At 45.0% G+C, this 26231-nt stretch overlaps 2 protein-coding genes across 2 annotated transcripts in view; both read left to right on the top strand.

Annotated features, from left to right (window-relative positions):
- lysmd2 (LysM, putative peptidoglycan-binding, domain containing 2) overlaps positions 1-13131 on the top strand; it is a 68695-nt gene extending 55564 nt beyond the window's left edge. Inside the window, exon 3 of the mRNA XM_038814201.1 lies at positions 11943-13131. Coding sequence (XP_038670129.1) covers positions 11943-12006 — 64 coding nt within the window. The 3' untranslated portion in view covers positions 12007-13131. The remainder of the gene's footprint in view (positions 1-11942) is intronic.
- Positions 10278-10594, top strand: LOC119974478 (cytochrome c oxidase subunit 6B1-like). Its single transcript, XM_038813392.1, has one exon. The coding sequence runs from the start codon at positions 10337-10339 to the stop codon at positions 10592-10594; it is 258 nt and encodes an 85-aa protein (XP_038669320.1). The 5' UTR covers positions 10278-10336.
- Positions 13132-26231: the final 13100 nt, after the last annotated feature.

The following is a 26231-nucleotide window of genomic DNA, read 5'->3' as shown; positions in this document are numbered from 1 at the left end:
CCAGGATGTTGCCTGGGATGGAACATTTAAGTTATGAGGAGAGGTTGGAAAGGCTTGGGTTGTTTTTGTTGGAGCAGAGAGGACTGAGGAGCATCCTGATCGAGGTGTACAAGATTGAGGGGCATGGATAGGGAGCAGCTGTTCCCTTTAGTTGAATCGAAAGGGACAATGCTGGAAAATCTCAGCAAGTCTGGCAGCATATGTAGGGAGAGAAAAGAACTAACGTTTCGAGTCCGATGACTTTGTCAAAGCGAACAGAGAGAGTGGGAAATATTTATACTGTAGAGTGAGAATGAAAGATGAGTCATAGCCACAGAAACCCAGGGAAACTTGGTGCTAATGGCCACAGAAACCAAGGGGAAAGAGTGCTAATGGCAGTCCCCAGAGAGAACAAAAGATGTGAAAGGTCAAACAGCAGGGAAACTAACATCAGAGGATGAACTGCAGATGTAAGGGAAGGGGGAAGCAAAGAGTAGAAAGGTGGATAAGATTGTGTGGGGGTGGGAATTGCATCTCTTCCAATTTTGTCGACTGTGTTCACTGCTCCCAATGTGGTCGTCTCTATATCGGAGAGACCAAACGCAGACTGGGTGATCGCTTTGCTGAGCATCTTCGGTCTGTGCGCATTCAGGATCCTGACCTTCCTGTTGCTTGCCATTTTAACAAAAGACCCTGCTCCCATGCCCACATGTCTGTTATTGGCCTGCTGCAATGTTCCAGTGAAGCGCAACGCAAACTGGAGGAACAACATCTCATCTTCCGGTTAGGCACACTACATACAGCCTTCCGGCCTGAACATCGAATTCAACAACTTCAGATGATCAGCCCCACCTCGACCCATTTGTTTTCATTTCATTCTAACTGTCTTTTATCATTTCTTTCTTTCCTGCACCTTTCTCCTCTTTGCTTCCCCCTTCCCCTCCCCCGACACCTACAGTTCATCCTCTAATGTTAGTTTCCCTGCTCTTTTCTCTCCCTACAGATGCTGCCAGACTTGCTGAGATTTTCCAGCATTGTCCCTTTCGTTTCAGATTCCAGCATCCGCAGTAATTTGCTTTTACCCTTTTGTTGAATAGTCAGTCATGAGGGGACACAAGGCCAGGGCAGGAGGTTAAGGGGGGATTTGAGGAACAACACTTTTGCCCAGAGGGTGGTGACGGTCTGGAATGCACTGCCTGGGAGGGTGGTAGAGGTGGGTTGCCTCACGTCCTTTAAACAGTACTTGGATGAGCACTTGGCACATCTTAACATTTAGGCTATGGGCCAAGTGCTAGCATATGGGATTAGGTAGGCAGGTTAGATGTTTTTCATGTATCGGTGCAGGCTCGATGTGCTGACAGGCCTCTTCTGCACTGTATTTTCTGTGAAGAGCCAAACAACAAAAAATTGATTGTTTTCATGCAATAGGTACAAACATTTATTTTTCTTGTTTGTATGTGTTTACTATAATTTAAAAGTTCTCATTAAAAATCGTACTTTGGTCTTACCTTTTTGACATTTTTAATGGGAGGAATGCCGGTTTCACACACACACGTGCACACACTCGCCCTTTCTACCAAGCTCTCATCTTTTCTCCCAAGCACTCGTCCTCTTTCCCATGCACTCGTCCTCTTTCCCATGCACTCGTCCTCTTTCCCACGCACTCGACTTCTCTCCCACGCGCTCGCCCTCTCTCCCACACTCTCGCCCTCTCTCCCACACTCTCGCCCTCTCTCCCACACTCTCGCCCTCTCTCCCACACTCTCGCCCTCTCTCCCACACTCTCGCCCTCTCTCCCACACTCTCGCCCTCTCTCCCACACTCTCGCCCTCTCTCCCACACTCTCGCCCTCTCTCCCACGCACTCGTCCTCTTTCCCACGCACTCGTCCTCTTTCCCAAGCACTCGTCCTCTCTCCCACGCACTCGTCCTCTCTCCCACGCACTCGTCCTCTCTCCCACGCACTCGTCCTCTCTCCCACGCACTCGTCCTCTCTCCCACGCGCTCGTCCTCTCTCCCACGCACTCGTCCTCTCTCCCACGCACTCGTCCTCTCTCCCACGCACTCGTCCTCTCTCCCACGCACTCGCCCTCTCTCCCACGCTCTCGCCCTCTCTCCCACACTCTCGCCCTCTCTCCCACACTCTCGCCCTCTCTCCCACACTCTCGCCCTCTCTCCCACGCTCTCGCCCTCTCTCCCACACTCTCGCCCTCTCTCCCACACTCTCGCCCTCTCTCCCACACTCTCGCCCTCTCTCCCACACTCTCGTCCTCTCTCCCACGCACTCGTCCTCTCTCCCACGCACTCGTCCTCTCTCCCACGCACTCGTCCACTCTCTCCCACGCACTCGTCCACTCTCTCCCACGCACTCGTCCACTCTCTCCCACGCACTCGTCCACTCTCTCCCACGCACGCGTCCACTCTCTCCCACGCACTCGTCCACTCTCTCCCACGCACTCGTCCACTCATGCATTCGTCCTCTCTCATGCACTCGTCCTCCCTCTCTCCCACGCGCTTGTCCTCGCTCTCTCGCACGCGCTCGTCCTCGCTCTCTCGCACGCGCTCGTCCTCGCTCTCGCACGCGCTCCTCCTCGCTCTCTCGCACGCGCTCCTCCTCGCTCTCTCGCACGCGCTCCTCCTCGCTCTCTCGCACGCGCTCCTCCTCGCTCTCTCGCACGCGCTCCTCCTCGCTCTCTCGCACGCGCTCCTCCTCGCTCTCTCGCACGCGCTCCTCCTCGCTCTCTCGCACGCGCTCCTCCTCGCTCTCTCGCACGCGCTCCTCCTCGCTCTCTCGCACGCGCTCCTCCTCGCTCTCTCGCACGCGCTCCTCCTCGCTCTCTCGCACGCGCTCCTCCTCGCTCTCTCGCACGCGCTCCTCCTCGCTCTCTCGCACGCGCTCAAGCCCTTGCATGTCCCGTGCTCTCCCAACCCCTTATGGACCTTGCTCACACTGATCAACACCATTATGCTATTTCCAACTCATCCAACCAGAGGCTGGCTTCCCCAGAAACAGCAAAAAACTAAGCTGATATCGATCTGCCTGGCCTGGTGTGGAACAAATCCAGTTTGGGAACCTCTTCTCTGAGACATTTCCTGAACCCACCTGTTTTACCTTTAGGCTTTTGATCACCTGTCACAATGTCTCCATCTTTGGCTCAGTGTCTTTTTTTGATTGATTGTGCTCCTGTATTGCACCTCTAAGCATTTTACTGCACTAAAGGAAGTAAACAGCAGTTAGCTCTGCTAAAATAAGAAAAATAGTATTTATAGAAGCACTTAATCCAGAGTATCACTGGCGTATACTACAGTACTGAAGAAACGCTGCACTATTGAAGGCATCATCTTTCAGATGTGATGTTAAACAGACACCTGGGCTGCCTCTGTGTATAGCATGGTTTTCATCTTCCCATTTCTCTGGCAGTCTTGTATATCTTACTATTGCTTTGCAATCCGCTCTCGCACTTGCCAACCGTTGTTCTTTGATACTTTACATAGGTAGAGTAGAAGGCTGTTCTTCTTGTCAGTTAGATCATGGCAGATATTTATTCTGGGTTATTTTTGCTTGGCCCTTGTCTCTGCTGCTCTCTTCACTTTTCAGCCCTTCCTCTGCTGTGTTTTCTTCCCATCTGCAGTTAACTGTCTTCTCTGGCTCAACCCATTCTAATAAGAATAATCGCTTATTGTCACAAGTTGGCTTCAATGAGGTTACTGTGAAAAGCCCCTAGTCGCCACATTCTGGCACCTGTTCACTGAGGCCGGTGCAGGAATTGAACCCGCGCTGCTGGCCTTGTTCTGCATTAGAAGCCAGCTGTTTAGCCCACTGTGCTAAACCATCCCCTATTACCGTGTGCAGACTCTACTTATCTGCAGATATTCTCAATTTTCCATCTTCAGTTTGTTTCCCTCAATTCGTTCTAATTGTTTGAAAATAAATATTTTGGGTGTGAATCTTATTTTGGAATTCATCGGGAGAACTTGCTGAGTTCAGATGGGGAACAGTTCCCTGTACAGCTGAATACATTCCACCCTAAGGATACCATATGGTGTCTTCTAAGTAGCTACAGGAAGATTTGATATGTTTGCTATCAAGGTGCTGATGTTCACACATTCGAGTAAGCAGTGCCAGTAGGTAATACCAGGCTGATGGATAGCAGCATCTGAAATAAGCCTGAGTTTAATCTCTTCCTCAGAAAGGCTGATTAAAGATCCCATAAAACTGTTAACCTTTCTTTCCCTTTCTGTGGCTGGCTGATCTCTTTTTCCAGTCATTTTCTATTTTATTTCTTTTTCTTTTTTTTAATCTAAACCTTATTTTTAGAGAAAAAGAAATTATATAAAAATGGGGAACATACATGGTTAAAATATTACCGCAAGTTAAAACCAATGGAACAGTTTGTGGTTGGATGTTTCACTGGTTTTCAGTGAGGCAGTTTGCTTGCCTGACCCAATTTTCCCAATACAATCAATGCTGTTTCTTCCACAGGATGTGGCCTTCGCTGGCTAGGCCAGCATTTATTGCCCATCCTTAATTGCGCATGAGGAGGTGGTGGTGAGCTGCCTTTTTGAACAGTAACAGTCCGTGTGGTGTAGGTACATTCACAGTGTAGTTAAGAAGGGGGTTCCAGGATTTTGACCCCATGATGCAGGAATGGCAATGTAGTTCCTAGTCAGGATGATGTGTTGGGCTTGGAGGGGAGCCTGCAGGTATTGGTGTTCCCATGCATCTGTTATCCTTGTGCTTCTAGATGTTCACGATTATGGGTTTGGAGGGTGCTGTCGAAGGAGCCTTGGTGAGTTGCTGCATCTTGCAGATGGTATATGATACCGCCACTGTGCGTTGGTGGTGGAAGAGTGAATGCTGAAGGTGGTGGTCAATCAAATGGACTGTTTTGTCCTGGATGGTGTTGAGCTTCTTCTGTGTTGTTGGAGCTGCACTCATCCAGGCAAGTGGAGAATATTCCATCGCACTCCTGACTTATGCCTCGTAGATTGTCGGCAAGCTTTGGGCGTAAGGAGGTGAGTTATCCAACAAAGAATTCCTAGCCTTTGACCTGCTCTTGTAGCCACAGTATTTAAAGGCTGGCCTAGTTCAGTTTCTGGTCAATGGTATCCCCCAGGATGTTGAAAGAGGGGGATTCGGTGATAGTAATGCCATTGAATGTCAATTGGAAATGGTTAGATTCTCTCTTGTTGGAAATGGTGCTTCCCGCCATTTGTGTGGAGGGAATGTTACTTGCTGCTTATCAGCCCAAGGCTAAATATTGCCCAGGCATTGTTGCATATGGACGCAGATTGCTTTAGTATCTGAAGAGTTGTAAATGGTTCTAAACATGTGCAATCATCAGTGAACATCCACTTCTGATGTTATGATAGAGGAAAGGTTGGGCAGTCGGTGGCGCAGTGGATTATCCCAGCTGCCTCATGGCGCCGAGGTCCCAGGTTCGATCTCGGTTCTGGGTCACTGTCTGTGTGGAGTTTGCACATTCTCCCCGTGTCTGTGTGGGTTTCACCCCCACAACCCAAAGATGTACAGTCTAGGTAGATTGACCATGCTAAATTGCCCCTTAATTGGAAAACATTAATTGGGTAAATTTATATTACAAAAACAATAGAGAAAATGTCCTGGATGAAGCCGCTGAAAATGGTTGGGTCTCGGGCACTAGTCTGTTGAACATCTGCAGTAATGCCCTGGCACTGAGAATGGTTAACCTCCAACAACCACAACCATCTTCCTGTGTGCCAGGTATGGCTCCAGCAGTGGAGAGTTTTCCCCTTGATTCCCATTGACTTCAGTTTTGCTAGGGCACACTCAGTCAATGTTGCCTTGAGCCAGTCACTCTCAACGATGGAGTTCATGTTTGGACCAAGACTGTAATGAGGTCAGGAGCTGAGTGGAACATCAGTGAGCAGATTCTTGCTAAGCAAGTTCCGACCACTTGATAGAATTGTCGATAACCCCTTCCATCACTGGTGAACATTGAGAGTAGACTAATGGAGCAGTAATTGGCAGTGTTGAATTTGTCCTGCTTTTCATGGACAGGACGTACCTCGCCAATTTATCACATTGCCAGTAGATGCCAATGTTGTAGTTGTACTGGTTCAGTGAAAAGTGCAAGGGGGAAAGGACTTGGACAAGGACACAGCTTGCCAGAATGTTGTCAGGGCCCATTGCAGTATCTAACACATTCTGCTTCCACTGTTTGGCATGCATGCCACCCTATGCCATAGGTTCCATCTGGTTGACACCTCGCTTTTAAGTATGCCTGGTGCTGCTCCTGACATGCCCTCTTGCACTTTTCACTGAACCAAGGTTACATACGAGCGCAGGAATTAGGAGCAGCAGTAGGCCATTCGACCCTTTGAACCTGCGCTGCCATTCAATAAAATCATATCTGATCTGATTGTGGCCTCAATTCAGAATCAGAGAATTGTCATAACACAAGAGGAGGACATTTGGCCCATCGTGTATGCACCAGCTCTCCAGATGATCATTATGACTTGGTGTTAATGCCCTCTTGAATGCCTCGATTGCACCTGCCCCTACCACACTTCCAGCCAGTGCATTCCAGACATGCACCACCCACTGCATAAAAAGTTTTTTTTCCTTAAATCACGTTTGCTTGTTTTCCAAATCACTTATGCCTACCCCTGATGGATTTTGACTCCCGTGTTAGTTAAGAATCTATCAACCTCTGCCTTAAAAATATGAATTGAACCAGCCTCCACCCTTCTCCAGGGAGGAGAGTTATAAAGATTCACGACACTCTGAGAAAAAAGTTATTATTCCTAAACTATGCCACCCAATTCTCATCTGTCCCACAAGAGGAAACATCCTTTCAGCACTTAACAAATCCCCACAAGATTACCGCACTCTTATAAATCAAATGAATCAGGCTCAGCTTGTCCAACCTTTCCTCGTAGGTTAATCTCCCCATCCCAGATATCAGTCGCGTGAACCTTCTCCGAAAGCTTATAATGTACTCATATCCTTTCCTACATAAAGTGACCAAACTGTACACAATGCTCAAGATGAGGTCTCACCAATGCCCTGTACTACTGTAGCAAAATATCCCTACTTTTATAGAACCATAGAATTTCTACAGTATAGAAGGAGGCCATTTGGCACATTATCTGCACTGACCCTCTGAAAGAGCACCCTACCAAGGCCCACTCTCTCACTCTATCGCCGTGACCCCTAACCTGCACATCTTTGGACACTAAAGGGCCATAGCATGGCCAATCCACCTCACCACATCTTTGGACTGTTTGAAGAAACCGGCGCATCAGGAGGAAACCCACGCCCCACGCAGACACGGGGAGAAAGTGCCAGCTCCATGCAGTCAGTCACCCAAGGCAGGAATTGAACCCGGGTCCCTGGTGCTGTGAGGCTGTAGTGCTAGCCACCGTGCCATCCATTCTTCTTGTAATAATCATTCCTCTTGTAATAACTGCCTTTCTAATCACTTGCTGTACCTGCAGACTAACTTTTCCTGATTTTCTCTAGAGGATTAATGCTCACTTGCTTCTTTCCTTTTTAAATACCTGTAAAAACTCTTCCGGTTTGTTTTTACATTTTTTTCTTAAATTTAGAGTACCCAATTCATTTTTTATAATTCAACGGCAATTTAGCGTAGCCAATCCACCTACCCTACACATCTTTGGGTTGTGGGGGCAAAGCCATGCAAACACGAGGAGAATGTGCAAACTCCACATGGACAGTGACCCAGAGCTGGGATCGAACCTGGAACCTTGGCGTCGTAAGGCACAGTGCTAATCACTGTGTCACCGTGCTACCCTCTTCACCCTCCTTTTTAATCCTTTAGTCATTCTTTGCTGTTCTTTATCTTCTGTCCATTCTTACTGACCTACTACTCATCTTTGCAGAAATAAATGCTTTTTCTTTCAATTTGATACTATCTTTAACAACTTAGTGATCCATGGATGAAGTGTCCTTCGTTTAGTCTTCCTTTCTCTCTGGAATGGGAAGTCCTCTTTTCTGAGTATTGGGAAGTATCTCCTGAAATGTCCGTCATTGCATCACTGTGACCTATCCCTTTAACCTAAATTAAAATAAAAAATTAAAATAAATAATCTTTATTGTCACAAGTAGGCTTGCATTAACACTGCAATGAAGTTACTGTGAAAAGCTAGTTGCCATATTCCAGCGAACGCAGAGGGAGAATTCAGAATTCTCAGCTGGTACGGTAATTGAACCCGCACTGCTTACCTTGTTCTGCATCACAAACCAGCTGTCTAGCCCACGGAGCTAAACCAGCCCCCATAATTTCCCAGTTCGCTTTAACCAGTCCTGTCGTATTGCCCTCATGATTGCCCTTATTTAAATTTAACATGGTAGTCTTAGATCTAATCCACTACCTCCAAGATTGATCTCTTGGGTTGATGTAGTAAAGTATGCCAGGCTGTGAGATTGCAAATTGTGGTTGAATACAGTTCTGCTGCTGCTGATGGCTATAGTTAAAGTAAAGTCGCCATAGTCCCAGATGACCATAGACTGCTTTCTCCTTTGAGGGGGAAGAGCTGACTGGTGGTGATTTAACCAGAGGATCGCCACACCTCGGGTGAGGGGCAACGTTGAAATGTTGGGCCTTCATGAATAACCTCAGCTGATATGGGAATTGAACCTGCGCTGTTGGCTTCGCTCTGCATCACGAACCAGCCATCCAGCCAACTGAGCCTCTCCTCTATGCATACCCAGTGAAAGACTATTGGAAGTTGTCTTCACAAACCCTTTGCCGAATAGCTTTCCAACCAGATTGGGGCCTCAGTGAAGCAGATGGATTTTTACGACAATCGTTGGTGAACAGTGGTTTTGTGATAATCATTAATTCTAGATTTATTAATTGATCTTAAATTCACCAGCCATGGTGAAATTTGAAGTTGTTTCCACAGAACATTAGCGGAACCACTGCTGGTCTTTGACTGATTACTGATTTGCATTACTCCAGAGACAAGTGTAGTTAACTCTTTAAATAATTTAAAGCTGGGACATAGAGGTGGTGGATGGGAGAAGGGGATGGGGGTCCGAGGGTGATAAGGATCCATGCATGATGGATGAGGATTTAGAGTGGACTGATTCATGTTGCGAGGTAGTGGCAATTATGGCCCTGAAAGTGTAGACTTTTCCCCCATTCTGTGTGTGTTTCAATGAAAACTTAATTTTTCCAAATTAAAACTATTAATTTGTAACAAAGGCAAGAGGTAGCAGCAACAATGCCTATTTGACAGTGTTGTAACGTTTCAGAGTGTAAGGATATTTTTCAGTTCATGGAGGCCTGTCACCTCACCTTGCCTCCTATTTTGCAGAGTGATTCTCCTCAAGCTTATTATAACCAATTGCCGCTCTAATGGTCCTATGTGGACTATGGACCATTGCCCAAGGTGTTTGTCACACACAAAGTTCCTGCAAATTAAAATTCATCCATAGTGATGCAATGTGTGACATCCCTACCTCATAGTGAGGTAACCTTCAGTATCCTAATTGAGTTGTAGATTTGGTAGCTCATTCCCCATTATCTTTGCTCGAGCATGAATGATTACTCTTCTACTAATCTTGTCCCTCCCAACATTTCTGCTCCTCTGAGCCTCGCTGCTTTCAAAAATCTGCGAAAGACACTTCCTTCCAACTCATTGATCATCCTTTCTGCAACACGAAAACGTTACATAAATAGAAATCATTATCTCCAGCAGATTAAGATCTAAAGAGGTGGTATCTTTTCACTTTCAAATAATTTATGGTTACAGTGCCATTTTCAGTAGAATTTTCCATTCTGTATTCATGCCAAATTCTCAATAATATATTGGCTGTAGACATTTCAGTTCCCTTCCCCTTCGGCATGTGCTCAGTGCCTCCCATGTGACATAATTGGGAGCCCAAGGGAGTGCGCAGAGATAACTGCTTTTTCTCTGGATATTCTACTCACAATGCTCCCTAAAAAGAGAAAACAGTGGCACCCTGGGCTAGGACGCGGCCAATTCCAGCCCACCTAGAGCTAGAGTCACAATTGAATTAACCAAAAATTCTTAGAAAAATATCTTAAGTCTTTGACCCTTAGTTGCCCAGTAATTACAGTAATCTGGTTTGTAACTTTTAAAACACAATTAGGTTTATTAACAACAATAACTATAATTAAATATGCCATAAATACAACTGGTTAACTAGTATCCAATTCCTAATCCCCCCACTTTAACTTGCCCCACCCTATATATATATATATATATATATATATATATATACACAAGATGAACAAACAGAGAGGGGTAAAATAATAAGAGTAAAAGATAAGAATCTTGATTCGGAGGCGAGCGGGCAGCGGGAGCAGAGAGACCCAGACGGTAACATGGCCACAGTCCAGGAACGTATTCAGAAGTACAAGACGGCGCCGTTTGACGCGCGATTCCCCAACACCAACCAGACGCGTAACTGTTATCAGAATTACCTGGATTTCTATCGATGTCAGAAAGCCCATTCATCAACTGGCAAAGATGTCGCACTCTGTAACTGGTTCCAAAAGGTCTACAAGTCCATCTGCCTAATGTCTTGGGTTAACCGCTGGGATCAGCAGCGCGAAGCTGGCACCTTTGCCGGAAAGATATAGACCACGCCCCCCCCCCCCCTCCCCCTCCCTTCTGATGTCTGGCAGGTCAGACGAGGCTTGCCGAGATGCAGGGGAGCTTAACAGCGATTTCCCCCCCCCCCCCCCCCCCCCCACTGGAAAAAAAAAATGTATTTGTCTAATTTAGTTCTTGCACTTGAAGACGTGTCAAACGGTCCATCTGTTACAACCTCGACAAATAACGGCTTCAAACAGCCTCTTGTACAATGAAAAAAATATATAAGAATCTTTGTTTCAGATGGTTGTTCCTAGCACACGCCTTCAAACCAGTCTTTTGAGTCGAGATTTCTGCTTTCCAGTGTGAAATGGTTTTCACTAGATTCATTCAGGTCTCTGCAGTTTTAGAAGTACAACAGCTTTTCTGGAAAAAAAAACATGAGAGAGAAACAAAGAGAGTGCCTGGTCCTCTTTCCCTGAGTATCCAAGGACCCTGATTCTGCTTTCCTTAGGTCTTTGGAAATCATCCCACTCAGGCAGGATCTAATCACCTCCTGTTACTGGGCAGAATTTATTGGCCATCAGCCAACCAATTGAACGGTATCCCACCTCATATCTCGGGTGCCACAAAGTCTGGGTTCTGTTGCTAGAAAACTAGCAGCATAACACTATGTTGCAGCGTTTTGAATTCCTCATTCTGTCTGCTGCTTGACTTAAAGATACATGTCCTTCAAGCATCCATGGATCAAAAAGATTAATGACAATATAAAGAAAGGGGGGGAAGAAGGGAATCACCAGGAAGGACCTTTACACCAGCATAAAATAAACCCTATCTGTCACTTAACGTGTTGTTTTAATTCCGCAGCTTCTAAGATGTTTCTACCAATTGTCAGTCAGCATGGCTGATGTTACAGGTAAACTCAATTTGTCGTGCCCTTGCTTTTGAACCAGAAGGTTGTAGGTCCAAGCTCATATGGCACACTTAAGGACACAAGCTCAGCTGAGGGAGTGCTGCATTGTTGGAGGTGCCTTTTTAGATCAGATGGCTGATTCTGTGGCTCTATTCGACGAGTAAGGAGTTCTCCCATTAACTGACCGACATTCCTCCCTCAAACAAGGTCCAAACCAAGAACAAATGATGCAGTGATTCGGCTCATGAAGTGTTTGAAGTGTGTAAAAATAAACGACTGCTGCATTTGTCTAAAAAGCTGTGGGTTGTCCTGGGGATTATATTAACTTAAATTCTTAATTTTAACTTTGTTTTTAGTGCTTTCCTTCTAAACGTTTCTAATCGAATCAGATGTTGGAATAGAAATATAAAAATAAAACGATTATTTTTTTTAAAACTTACAAATCTCTGCAAGGTAATAATCACGTTCTTTACTTTCAACAGAGCTGGTGATACAGTGCACAAAGATGGTTCCTATGCCGGATCTTCCTACCAGAGTCACCATTAAATACAGAACAGAATCGAGACCCACAAGACGACTAGTGATAACAGTATTGTTCGATAGAAGTTGTCGGAGGTGGAGACTTTGGCTTCTGAGGCACAGACTGTCACATCAGTAGGTTTCTCGGGGAGGGGTATTTGCTTTTCCCTTTGCTTAAATCTCTGCAAATGGAATTGTATATCCAGACAGGGCACTGGAATACAGTATAAGGGAAAAGCAGCATTTTACCGTGAACATTTTCAATGTAAGTGTGAGCTGCTGTTAATTTTGTGTTTCCTTGTGCTTTCTTTACCCCTATTTTGTATTACAACAGCAAAGTTTATGTTGGTTTGCAGTGTGTGCTTATTTGCTGCAGTCCTGGTCCACAAGAATTACCCTTGTTGCTGGACTGAAATTAGGTGTAAAGCAATTTTAAATCTGTAGCCCGTTTTACATCTTGCATGCTTTGGCTGTTGTGCTTTCCTGCTGTCTGGCACATGAGTGAGTCTGGGCAGAGATAAGTTTAATTGCTCTGACTGAGCTCTGCTGAATTTAATTCAATTCTCACTAACTATGACCTTAGTTTATGAGTTTGTGCAAAATGAAACTGAATGAAGAGCACATTTAGCTAATTATCCGATGCCCTGTTTACATACTGGGTTTATACATTAAAAACTGGGTTAAAGACGTCATTAGTTCATAATCTTCAAGTTAAAACCAAAAGCAATGCTGGGTATTGCTTTAGTCCTAAGCAACAGTCTTAATTTGGGATGAAGATAGTGGGGTAATCACAGGGCTTTGTTATTTTAAAAAGTAGAATGACAACAGCTACATGAAGCCGAACCCAATGTGCAGTACAGAAGACACGCCAAGCCATATTTAAGCATTTGCTTTACAGGTGGTCAATTGTAGAGTGTCTAAACATGGTGCGTACTGTTTCATCACTGCAGCTGGCTGGAACTGGCGAGGATGACTAGTTTTATACATTCTGACTGGATTGAAGAGGCCTATTAAATAGTGCAAGTCACACTGTCTCGAACACTGTATTATCTGCTCAGAATCTGATAGTACCAAACAATACAGTTGTTTCCCAGGAGGAGATTGTGGCAATATGCTTAACACTGTAAGTTATCCAATGAAAATTTAGCCAAATATTTGTAATGGATTATCCCGTGATTCAATAATGTATATATTTACACCTTTTATAAGACCACAATTCCCCCATTCACATAAGCTTTTATTACCTCTTTGTTTTATAATTGATCTAATTTCTAGTTGCCTTATTTACCTGGTGCGACTAGTTAGTACTTGATTTATAAGATGATTCTCTCATGATCATCAAGTGGGAGAAGAAAGTCCCAACTGCAGAAATGCTGGGACAGCACTGCTGCATTCATACCACTCGAGCATTCAAACTGGTATGGTACGAAGTCAGATCCAAAGAGATAAGAACCAGGCTGATAATGATACCAAACAGGAGACATCAGTGAATATGCCAGATTTACGAGGGCTTGATCTCAAGTCTGTTTTTTAAAAATAAATTTAGATTACCCAATTATTTTTTCCAATTAAGGGGCAATTTAGCATGGCCAATCCACCTACTCTGCACATTTTTGGGTTGTGGGGGCGAAACCCACGCAGACACGGGGAGAATGTGCAAACTCCACACGTACAGTGACCCAGAGCCGGGATCGAACCTGGGACCTCAGCGCCGTGAGGCAGCTATGCTAACCACTAGGCCACCGTGCTGCCCTTCAAGTCTATTTTTGAGCGAGTGTCATCAATTACGTGACAGCTTCAGTTGTTCAGGTTAGATTGATTGCATATTAGCTCATGGGTTAATGTTTAACAGTAATCAACTGCTGTAGGTTATTCTTTAAGGCAGAGTGCATGTTCTCTTAACCTGGAACTCTCTGAATTGTGAACCTGTGGTAGCACATTTATCTGGAAAATGATGACAGAATCGACTGAAGAAGATCCAAAAAGTATGTTCATTAATTAACCTGATAGTGGTCCTAACTTGTTTCACATGAGGGACGGCACGGGGGTGCAGTGGTTAGCACTGCTGCTTCATGGCACTGAGGACCTGGGTTCGATCCCCGCCCCGGGTCACTGTCGTGTGGAGTTTGCACCTTTTCTCCGTGTCTGCGTGGGTCTCACCCCCACAACCCAAAGATGTGTAGGGTAGGTGGATTGGCCACGCTAAATTACCCCTTAATAGGGCAGCATGGTGGCACAGTGGTTAGCATTGCTGCCTACGGCGCTGAGGACCTGGGTTCGAATCCCGGCTCTGGGTCACTGTCTGTGAGGAGTTTGCACATTCTCCCCGTGTCTGCGTGGGTTTCACCCCCACAACCCAAAAGATGTGCAGGATAAGTAGATTGGCCACGCTAAATTGCCCCTTAATTAGAAAAAATAATTGGGTACTCTAATTTCAAAACAAAAAAAAAATTACCCCTTAATTGGAACAAAATGAATGGGTACTTTAAATTTAAAAAAAAACTTGTTTCACATCTACCTGCCCTCCATCACTTTTCGGAAAGTGCTGATTCGTGTTGGATTAGATTTTCTTGGCCACTAGTTGGACCTCCATTACCTCATCAGAATCGCTACTCTTAAATATTCTTGCAGCCTCAAAAGCAAGTAAGCAACAGGCGTTCCAAATCATGAGGCATATTCCAACCTAGCAGCTGAAAAGTATAATTTCCTCCTATTTCACCAAGATGTATCTTTTCTAAATACGTATTGTTTCCTAAATGTTAGTTTGGGTGCTTCTGAACCCAAAACCTGACCTAAAAGGATTGTAGGCATCGGATCACCTTCTTATGCAGGTAGAATTCTCTTCTTACCCAGAGTCTACCCCTGACTTTTATTTTCCTTGCTTTATTTTGAAAGAAAAATAGTCGCTGCAAAATGTGGTAAGATTTCGGGCTAGACCGTAGCTACACAGGAGGCACAATGGGAAGTAGTTTAAGGATAGGCAATCTGCAGGGCACACAGGCAGTTGTCATTAAACTGTGAACAAATGCGTATATTTACTAAGACCCCTTCAAACCCAGTATGTTTGCTCTGATTGATTGATTGGCCTCTGAGTGGTGAAGCTGTTTGCTCTGCTCTTATCTGCGTGAGATTTTTTAGTCACTACTGAATGCAGAGTGCGAGGCATCACTCAGCGGTGACAAGGGTTTGCTTTGAATGCATTCAGTCAGCTAAGCCTTACCATGGTAATTTCTGTTTTCCGTATTTGTCTCATGGAACTTTATAGATAAATGTAGCAAAAATGTTTTGATGGCAGTTCAAATGTTAAAATGGAGAAATTGCACACATCGTATGCGGGATACCCAGAATAGATCACTGTTTTGCCTTTCGTATATCAAATACTTTATTGAACCGTACCCATTCCATTAAAGAAGGCAATTTATTTTTTCAGGCAGTTTTCAGTATATACTATAGTTACAGGCACTGTGTAAAATACTTGCTATCAATAAAGAGGAAACCCATAAATGCTGGAAATCAAATCAAACCCGAAGATATTGCAAATGCTTAAACGGTTTGATTATCTGAGGGAGAGAAGTTAATATTTCAAGTGCGGGCATTCATCAGTAACAACAGGATGTTGAGCACCAGTTATATATAAAATAATTTTGATAAGAATTTTGACTGGAGTTATTATATTTCCATGCGGTTACATTGCACGTCACTCCTATTATTTGCTGCATGTATTTTTGTCCTTGATTTTTAGATGCTTCAAGCATTTTCTCCCTGCCATGAGCTTTCAAGTAATTTTGTGTACAGTTGTGTTGAATCTTGCTTTACTTTTCCAAATAAAGTATTTTTTTATATATATATAAAGGTGATGTTAAGGTTAGTTCAGCAGGAAACTTAAGGGGCTGCATTTGAAATTATTATGGTTGCCAAACTGCTGGACAACATCTCCCTTTGCTGTTGAAAAAATCTTTTGAAGTCTGCATTTAAAATGTAGTTTTAATCAATTATTTTGACAATGATCTCTTGATGGCAAATCCTGCCCTTCGATGATTTTAGCAGCGTGGTCCCACAAAGCTGATGGTTATTTTAAATTTGGGCTCAAGAGCATATCATAATGCAATCACATTTCAATAAATGAAAGAATTCACACTCGCTTTTGAGAACACCAGGTAAGCTTATTAACAACAAGTAGCAAAATAAAACCCCTCTCCACTGGAGTGCTGAGTTGCTCTGGATTCTTACATTTAATTTTTCCTCTGTCTCTCCCTTTTTTCTTCCTCCACCCCCACCTCACCCCTTATGCCCACAAAATAAAAGGATAGATTTTCGACCTGCTGCCCTGGTATGGAACCTGACATTGCATTTTGACCATGTGTGAAATAAATTGCTTGATTTCTGTTCCAGTGTATTTCAGGTGTCCTGTCACCCCAGGATTAACACTCCCATGCAGCAAGTTGTAAATTTACCCCACTCTCTCTCTCTCTCTCTCTTTGCGGGTATGAATTTAATGGGTTGTAATAGATCAAATCATTTTTTAAAGTAAACACAGTATGTGCGCATGTTTAACTACATTCCTTCCCTTGTTTAGCTTTGTTTTTTCATCATCATGAAAAATCCATACTGAGGAGACTGGATGTAAGCCTTGTGAATTGCGCAAAATATGTTTGAGCATTTGAAAATCTGACATTGCTGCAAAATTGGGTTAAGTGTTGTAATATTTATCTCATGTTTATGTTCTATTTGTTTTAGGCGGATAGATAAGAAAGGAATCCTTTATGCCGTTGATTTGTGTGAAAATGTGCTTTTAAAACTGGGTTAATTAGTGTTTATTTTTCCTGCCTTCTCATTCTATTCACACACTTGTTGAAGGTTGTTTTGCTTCCCCATCTATATTGAGCAAATCTGATGTGGAAGAATACAGTTACAGATGATGATTCTGAACGTGTGGAGCTCTTTGTTCTGAAGAGTCACGTGGAATGACTGATGGAGTGAACTTTTTAGCGCATGAATTATTTGTGTTGCATTGTTGTGGCCTTAGATTTTGTTTTAAAATGTGCTGGCAATGAAGAGTTCTCTGGTTAATATTTCATTTGACAATCTGCAATAAATGGATTTTGTTACAACTGCAATCTGAAGTCATGTGTTGCTTATATTTTTCAATGTGAAGAACTTAATATTGTTATTTTACATCTTGTAACACATGCCATTTGGATCAATTGAGCTTTATGCACACAAGGATCTTTGAGAGTTAGGGAAAGATGCATTATATTCAAGTAGCGCAGGAAGTGCCGTGCACCTGTTTACAAAGACAAAAATACCTAGTCAGTTGAGAAAAAAATGTACATATAATCTTTAGGAAAAGTTCACTAAAAGTGTTGAATTTTGGTTATCTTTTGAGAAAATTACATTGGTCATGACTAAAATTACATGAATAATTGTGCGTGCCCTTTTGTATAATAGAAATATGAATGCATATTAAAATAAATTAAACTGATTAACTTGAATATTGGGTGCCTGCAGTAAGTTCTAAATCCCTTTTTAAGAATTCTGATTTTAGATGTTAAGGAGGAGGAGGTCAAGGATAGGTGCTTGGAGGGGTGGCACAGTGGTTAGCACTGCTGCCTCACGGCGCCGAAGACCCGGGTTCAATCCCAGCCTCGGGTCACTGTCTGTGTGGAGTCTGCACATTCTCCCCATGTCTGCGTGTATCTCACCCCTACAACCCAGAGATGTGCAGGGTAGGTGGATTGGCCATGTTAAGTTGCCCCTTAATTGGGGAATTTTTTGTTTTAAAGGTTAGATGCTTGGGTCAGACTACGGAAGTATGAGGAAAGGGAATCATTGGCTATGACTGAATGAATAAAATGGAGGCAGGTGAGGCAAGGATAAGGATATTTGGATAAGGGCCACAAAATTACCTATCTGGATGTGCTATTATCACCTCAGATATGTACTCAGCTGAAGTGTTCCATTCAATACTGCTTTCAAAAATGGAACACTTTTTTAAAACGTTTCAGGGAATGGTATTGATTTCACTTGAGGATCTGACTTGGGGAAAATTCTTAAGCCAGCAATGTAATGACATAATTCAGCCGTAAGCATTGATTATCAACCCGAGCGCTGTTCGAACTTTAATCATGTTCATTCAATGTACTATCGGGATCAATAAGACACATTCAAAGAGTTTCTGCCAATGTCACCAAGACTTTGAAGAGAAAGAAAACAGAAGAATTTCAAAGGATAATGTTTTTCAAAGAAGTATTGGCGTTGGCATTTGATGTGTGAGAACGCAATGTCCATTCGCACAGTTTTGCCTCACAAATCTATGCCTATTTTTCCTGCAACGACATGTTTGAATTCCTCCAATCAGGTTTCTGCCTTGAAACGGCCCATTTCAAAGTCATAACTGACATCCTTTGTTACTGCGACCATAATAAACTATCCCACCTCATGCGTCTTGACACGTCTGAAGCTTTTGACACTCCTGAAGTAGAACCCTCCTTCAAAGTCTTCCTTCCAGGCAGCACGGTGGCTCAGTGGTTTGCATTGCAGTCTCACGGCGCCAAGGTCCCAGGTTTGATCCCAGCTCGTATGGAGTTTGCACATACGCCCCGTGTTTGCATGGGTTTTGCCCATCACAACACAAAGATGTGTAAGGTAGGTGGATAGAACATACTAAATTGCCCCTTAAATTGGAAAGAAATGAATTGGGTACTCTAAATTTAAAAAAAAAGTTTTAAAAAATCTTTAAGAAAAAAGGCTTCCTTCCAACATCAAGCCGGGTGAAGCTTCCTTCACAGCTTCTATTTTATCTTGTCGTAGCCAGAGAATCTCTTTCCTCACACTTTTGTGGTCTGACCCAAGCATCTATCCTTGATCTTCTCCTATTTCTCATCTATATGCTGCCCCTTGGCAGCATCGTCGAAAAAAGGTAAGGTTCCACGCGTATACTACTGATGGCCAGTTCTGCTTCACCATCACCCTTACCCCTCCTGTATCTAAATGGTCACACTGCTTGTTTAACATCCACTACCGCATAAGCAGAAATTTCCTCTAAATAGTGGGAAAATGGAATCCCATTTCTTCAGTATTCACCACTCTGTAGCCGCCAACTCGATTCCTTCTGGCAACTGTTTACAGCTGCCCCAGATTGTTTTCAACCTTGGTGTATCTGGCTCCGAGATGAGCTTCCCACCACACATTCACTCCACTGCCTACCTCCGTAACAGCAGTCCATGCCTCAGCTCATCTGCTGAATCTCTCATCCATATCTTTGTTAGCTTCAAACTTGTCTATTGCTGTGTTTTTCTGGCTGGCCTCCCATCTTCCACCCGACATAAACCTGAGCACATCCAAAACTCTGCAGTCTGTATCCTTATTCAGATCAAGTCCTGTTCACGCCTCACTCCTGATCTCACTGAATTCCATTGATGCCTGACACAGCAAAGCCTCACTAAAATTCACCATACTTATGTTCAAATCCCTCCATAATAATCTAACAATGTTTATTAGTGTCACAAGTAGGCATACATTAATACTGCAAGAAGTTACTGTGAAAATACCCTGTTTGGCTACACTGAGGAAAGATTCAGAATGGCCAATTCACCCAACAGCACGTCTTTCAGGACTTGAGAGGAAACTGGAGTACCCAGAGGAAACCAAAGCAGACACCGGGAGAACGTGCAGACTCTGACACAGACAGTGACGCAAGCCAGGAATCGAACCCGGGCTCCTGGCGCTGGTGGATTGGATTGGATTTATTGTCACATGTACCGAGGCACAGTGAAAAGTATTTTGTGCATGCAGCTCAAACAGATTACTTAGTACAAGAAAATAAATGCGTAAACACATAGACACCGGCACCGGGTAAAGCATGCAGGAGTGTAGTACTAATCAGATGAGTCCGTAAGGAGGTCGTTTAGGAGTCTAGCTGGGGAAGAAGCTGTTTTTGAACCTGTTTGTGCGTGTTCTTAGACTTTCTCATCTCCTACCCGATGGAAGAAGTTGGAAGAGTGAGCAAGCCGGGTGGGAGGGGTCTTTGATTATGCTGCCTGCTTTCCCAAGGCAGCAGGAGGTGTAGATAAAGTCAATGGATGAAATGAAATGAAAATTGCTTATTGTCACAAGTAGGATTCAAATAAAGTTACTGTGAAAAACCCCGAGTCGCCACATTCTGGCGCCTGTTCGGTGTAGCCATCTGGGATGGCCACTTCCAGAATACAAAATGGACGCTCGCAAAGAATGTAGGGACTCGACCTAGAAGTGGCCTAGTCACTCTGTGAGAACCCAAATTTGAATTAGAATCCAATTGGAAAAAGAAAAACCACAAGCATAAGACCAATACTGAACAAACCACCAAAATTCGGAAGTGTGTTATTTGCATGCGTACTAACAGGGATATAAGTTAAACCTGAGAGATTTTGTTGCGTAAAACTGTCGGGAGTTTTGTAGGCTGGAAAATAGCGTAAACCGTACCCGTGTTTACATCACCACTTTATTCCCCCCTGTTCCAAATTCGGTAGAAACCCCAGAGATAGCGCTAAAAATGGCAATGAAGGCAATGGAGCGCCTTATGAACCCGTAAGAATTCGAGGTCGCAGCGACCAGTAGAGTAGGACAGTGTCCCGTATGGGAAGAGGAGATTAGAAAATATCACCAAGGGAAAGGATGGCTCCTTTGGAGCGAATTTTGTGCGAATGATGAAACCGGTCCCTGAGGTATAGGACATACTTGGTGGGAGAACCTGACAGAGATTCATAAGAAGAGCTTGGGGAAAGCTCGCAAGCCAATGGCAATCGTGTCCTGCTTGGCACAATTGCGAGGCACAGAGGAAGTCGTGAGGATGCTCCGCAGAGAGATTGAAGAGAGAGACAAGAATAGTGAAGGAAACGTGAGTGAGTATGAGAAAGAAAACAGGGAACTGAGATAGCAGCGAAGGACAAGGAGATGGACGATGTCAAACGGGCACACCAATCTTGTCTCGCCCATTTAAGCAGTTTTCAGTCGCAATATGACGAGGCCTACCAAGACATGCAACGTGTGGTGTTGGTACGAGAAGAGACAGAACACCAAGTCGAGCAATTAAAGAAAATGTAACGATTTAAAAGCAGCCCTAGGAGCACTCCACACTTCCACGACGGAACAAAGACAGAGCTCGGTAGATCCTGCAAAATGCCGGAAGCAAATTGTAGAACTGCAATCCCTGCTTTCTGTCCAAAATGGGTTCCAGAGCATGTTTGGACCCCAGTTCGACCAAGAAAATGGCCCCGATTGGCAGGAGTTAAATGAAACTGCCCATAGATATGTACACAGGACAAACCACAAAAGAGAAAAGCACCCCAACCCCCCACTGCACAGGCAGAGCACAATCCTATGAACCCTGTCACTACACAGTGCAGGCCACAACAGATGGAGACCCAGATTTTCTGTACACCACCCCATTAACCGTCACTCAATTAAGGGACGCGTGTGAGAAGATAGCACCGTTCCTACCCACAGTGACCCCCACCATTTGCAAGAGTCAAACAACAGGCGACCATGTACGGCCTGGATGAAAAAGAGCACATGAAGCTCACAGTTTTGAGCCTGGATCTCTCGGGCGTGGCCCCCCTTCCCGACCCACAAAATGTAGGAGGAGGCACCCTCCAACAAATGCATGCAGCGATCCTAGATGCGATCGGCTACAACAAAGGAGACCCCATAGAAGACCTAAACAAATGTAGGCAGAAAAATACAGAGCACCCCACAGCGTTTGCTGGATGCTTGTGGATTCATTTCACAGCGGTATTTGGAGAGTTAGCCCGCACCCATTTGAGCCCAGACAATATGGCCAAATGGACTCGAATCCTTGTCTCTCATGCGACAGAAGCAGGACAAAGAGCTTGCGCAAATTACGACCCCTCAGATGAGACCCACAATGAGAAATGGGTACTAAAGAGACTGTCCCGCGCTTGGGAACAGTACATGCAGGGAAAATCAGCTTATGGTAGTGCAGAGGAAGAGGAGGCAGACATGCATCCAGTTAGGACATACCAGAACTCGCATGGGTAAATGAGGGAAGAAATGGCCCACAGCAGCCTAAATCCCAAGAATGTTACAATTTTTTTTCTATTTTTTTTTATAAATTTAGATTAGCCAATTATTTTTTCCAATTAAGGGGCAATTTAGCGTGGCCAATCCACCTACTCTGCACATGTTTGGGTTGTGGGGGCGAAACCCACGCAGACACGGAGAGAATGTGCAAACTCCACACGGACAGTGACCCAGAGCCGGGATCGAACCTGGGACCTCAGCGCCGTGAGGCGGTTGTGCTAACCACTAGGCCAACGTGCTGCCCAAGAATGTTACAATTGCGGACAATTAGGACACTACGTACGAGAATGCAATACGCCCCAAGAGCAGCAGCGAAACCAACAGACAGGCACCGTGAATAAGAATAGGGCAAAGCCAATCCATAGTATTAGCGCCTGTGCTGATAACGCAGATATGAACGGCACCGATTGACTGTGTGCAGACTCCCCAACTTGGGTCTGCAACACCCTTTGGGACAAGTCCGGGGACATCCCATGGAATTTCTTTCGGACACAGGAGGGTCCCGTACCACAATAAATTCCTCCACAATGTTTCAGCGAGACACATGGCCCACCACGGACACCATTACTCTCAGCGGTTTTACAGGGCACTTACAGCAGGGACACATCACAGCCCCTGTAGTGATTCAGATAGGGAACATTAAAACTAAACACCCCGTAGTTCTGGTCGACCTACCCCAGACAGCCGAACACATTTTAGGTATTGATTTTATGAGCTCCCACAATCTATCATCCGACCCCGTTAACAAATGTGTGTGGAGAATGGCAAAGGCCGCACGAGTCCCCACTACGCTCACAGTTGGAGACTATGAAAAAAGAATTAGCGCAGTAGGAGACTTCTGGTTCGACCCTCGAACCATTAGTCAGAATAAAGAAGTTACGGAAGTCCTGCAGCGAGACAAAGCAGCATTTGCACAGCAGATACATGACTGTGGCAAAATCGCTGGCTTAGTGAACGTTACAGGTCCCGACCCCAGACCCCAAAAGCAATACGGTTTTCCCCAAGAAGTAGAGGGAGAAATCTCAAAGATGATACAGAGTCTGCTTGACCAAGGCGTAATTTGATCAGTAGCCTCAACGAATAATGCACCAATTTGGCCTGTCAGGAAACCCGATGGATCATGGCAACTGACCTTCGATTATCGGGCACTAAACAAAGTAACCACAGTAGCAGCCCCTATCGTAGCCATGAGTCCCGCAACAATGCTCAAACAGGGACTCCAGTCGAAATTTTTTTCAGTTTTGGAAATTAACAGCTTTTGGTCCATTCCATTGGATAAAGCCTACCAATATAAATTGCTTTCACCTTCCAGGGACAGCAATACATGTGGACGTGCCTCCCATAAGGCTTCTACAATTCCACCGACAACTAGCGAATGGCTTGGCCAAATTTTCCCAACCCAATTGGCTGGTCCAACATGTAGATGACCTGCTTCTAATGACAGACACTAAGAAAGAGCACATTTTGCTTCTTGACGAATTATTAGGACTCCTTCAACAAATTGGCTGTAAAGTGAACCCCAAAAAGGCCCAGATTCTTCAGGAAAAAGTGATTTACTTAGGAACAGTAATCACACATGACAAACGTGAGATCGAGCAGAAACGAATCGACTCGATCGTCAAATTACCCCTGCCCCATAATGTCACAGCCCTCCAGTCATTTCTAGGACTGGTTGGCTACTGTAGGAATCACATCAACGGTTTTGTCACAAAGGCAGCGCCCCTATCTGAACTTCTCAAAAAGTAAGCACCATGGGATTGGCTTCCACAGCACATGGATGCCGTGGATGCAGAAAAAACACCCCTCAGCGCAGCCCCCGCATTACAGATCCACATTCCCCATACGCAATTGAAGTTGCTAGCACCGACCAAACCTTTCGGCCGTGCTCCTCCAAGAAAGGCATGATCGTTTAGGCCCCATGGCATACGCCTCCTGAGTACTAGAGCCAGTCGAGCAAGGATTTTTTACCTGCGAAAGGCACCTGCTCGCAGTTTTTTGGGCAGTTCAATACTTCGCCTACATAACAGGACTCAACCCCATCACCATTTTAACAGAGCACACCCCAACACAACTCCTCCTTGATGGCAGACTTAAGAATGGCACAGTCAGCCAAATTCGCACCCCCCGGTTAACCCTTCTCTTACAGGGACGGGACATTACAGTAAAGAGGACAAAAACACACACTTTCCTTTACACTATGCTGGCACCCCACATGAATGCAAAATCATCTCCGCTAGGCACAACACAGGACCCTTTGTACCAAAGTCAGCTCCCCCGAAACCAGGTACTACACCCCAGAGACCCCAGCCCACAGACATAGGCGCACCCCTTAGGATTTATGTGGATGGCTCCTCCACAGTTTTAAACGGAAAAATGATTACCGGTTGTGGTATATATGTAGACGCGCGTTAGAGGAGATATCCTTGAAATTGCCAGGACATTTAGGCTCACAGGCAGCAGAACTAGCAGCTGTAGCCTATATTGTAGAGCATCCCGACTCATTCCCGACCCCAGCCGACATATATTCCGACAGTTTATATGACTGCAATAGTTTGACGGAATTCCTACCCCTGTGGGAATCTAGAGGATTTGCTTCTGCAGATGGAAAACCCCTACCCTCAGCCCCATTACTCCAGCATATCCTAAAGACTGGAAATATGGGATTATTAGAGTTCGTAGCCACCATCATGCCCCCCCCCCCCCCCCCCCCCCCCCCGGTAACGTTAAGGCAGATGCCCTAGCAAAGGCAGGTTCCAGACACGGTCACTTTTGGAATCCTCCCGAGAGTGCCCCAGTACACACGGTTCAGGCCTCACAGACCAACATTCAAGATTTAGCACAGGCCCAAAAAGAAGACGCACAGCTCAGAGAAGTTTTAAAAGGCAACTTCCCAGCTCCCTACGATAAATACAAAAACGCGTTGACAACACATGACGATGTGATTTTAAAAGAAGGAATGTATGTAGTCCCCAGTCAGGACAGAAACAAAATTATTTGCCAATTCCATGACAACCACGGACATCAAGGCATAAAAGCAACCCTCACCCACCTCAGACCTCTCTGCTGGTGGCCCGATTTAAAAGCCGATTTTACAGGACGAGTGATGAAAAACGTCCTTATAATTTTCGGAATCTTCCACATTGCATGTCACCCCCAATCAAGCGGAATAGTAGAGAGAATGAATGGGACTTTAAAAGCAACCCTAAGGAAAATGATGCAAACACACAATAGCACCTGGGACACAGTTTTCCCCTTTGCACTGATGTTCATAAGAAACACGGTATCCACGTCGACAGGATACACCCCCCACACCCTCCTGACCGGACGACCCATGAAAGGGTCAGAATATTTGTTAGGACTCGATTTGGCCAGCCCCGCAGTCACCGCCCTCACCCATGAGAAAGCAGCACAACAGATTATTGAGAATGTAAAAGCAGCCCAGCTCGCTGCAGCTGTTAGGCTTGGGACACGCAAGAAGCAAAGCAAAGTTTGCTTTGACAAGACAGTACATGCCACAGAATTTGTAGTAGGGCAGCAGGTCATGCTAGCCCTACACAACCCCAGTTCATTCCTTTCCCCCAAATTTGCAGGACCCTACTCCATTTCTGATAAAGTCAGCCCCTCTGTATATAAAATCACCTATCCCAATGGCAAGTCTGCGTGGTTCCACATAAACCAGCTTATGGCTCACAGAACAACCATTCACGCCACATCTCGCTCGCAGCTGCAGATGAACATGTCCCACCCACGAATGACCTTTTCCTACCCCCCACCCAACCAGTCCAGCCCATCCTCAGATACTACTTCGACTCCACCCCCAGAGGCACGACTCCGCCTCTCCCTTCCTCTAACCAGCGGCGACATCCCCAGCACACCCCACAACACGATTACACCCCTGCACCAGGCCCCACTCCCAGCGACTCCGAACATGATTCCAGTGACCCCTTTGAGACCACGTATATTAACTCCTCTGATCCAGTCCCACCGCCCAATGATTATGGATTGCCCCCTAGCACCTCCAACCTCGACACGAAACATTGGCACCGAGATAATTCGTACAGGCTGATCCGGAATGATGAGATGGACCCCAATTCCCCCCAAGCAGCTTTGGCATGACTACTCCAGTCAAGAGTATGGCAACCGGGAGAAGATGGTGACTTCGAGTCTGACTC

This window comes from Scyliorhinus canicula, chromosome 12 (assembly GCF_902713615.1).
Source record: "Scyliorhinus canicula chromosome 12, sScyCan1.1, whole genome shotgun sequence".
Lineage (NCBI taxonomy): Eukaryota > Metazoa > Chordata > Chondrichthyes > Carcharhiniformes > Scyliorhinidae > Scyliorhinus > Scyliorhinus canicula.
Note: the sequence above shows the minus strand (reverse complement) of the source record. Positions and strands in the feature narration are given on the sequence as shown.

Bases quoted from the DNA above. Each gene is read 5' to 3' on its own strand.
- LOC119974478 (XM_038813392.1), top strand. From the start codon at position 10,337: ATGGCCACAGTCCAGGAACGTATTCAGAAGTACAAGACGGCGCCGTTT.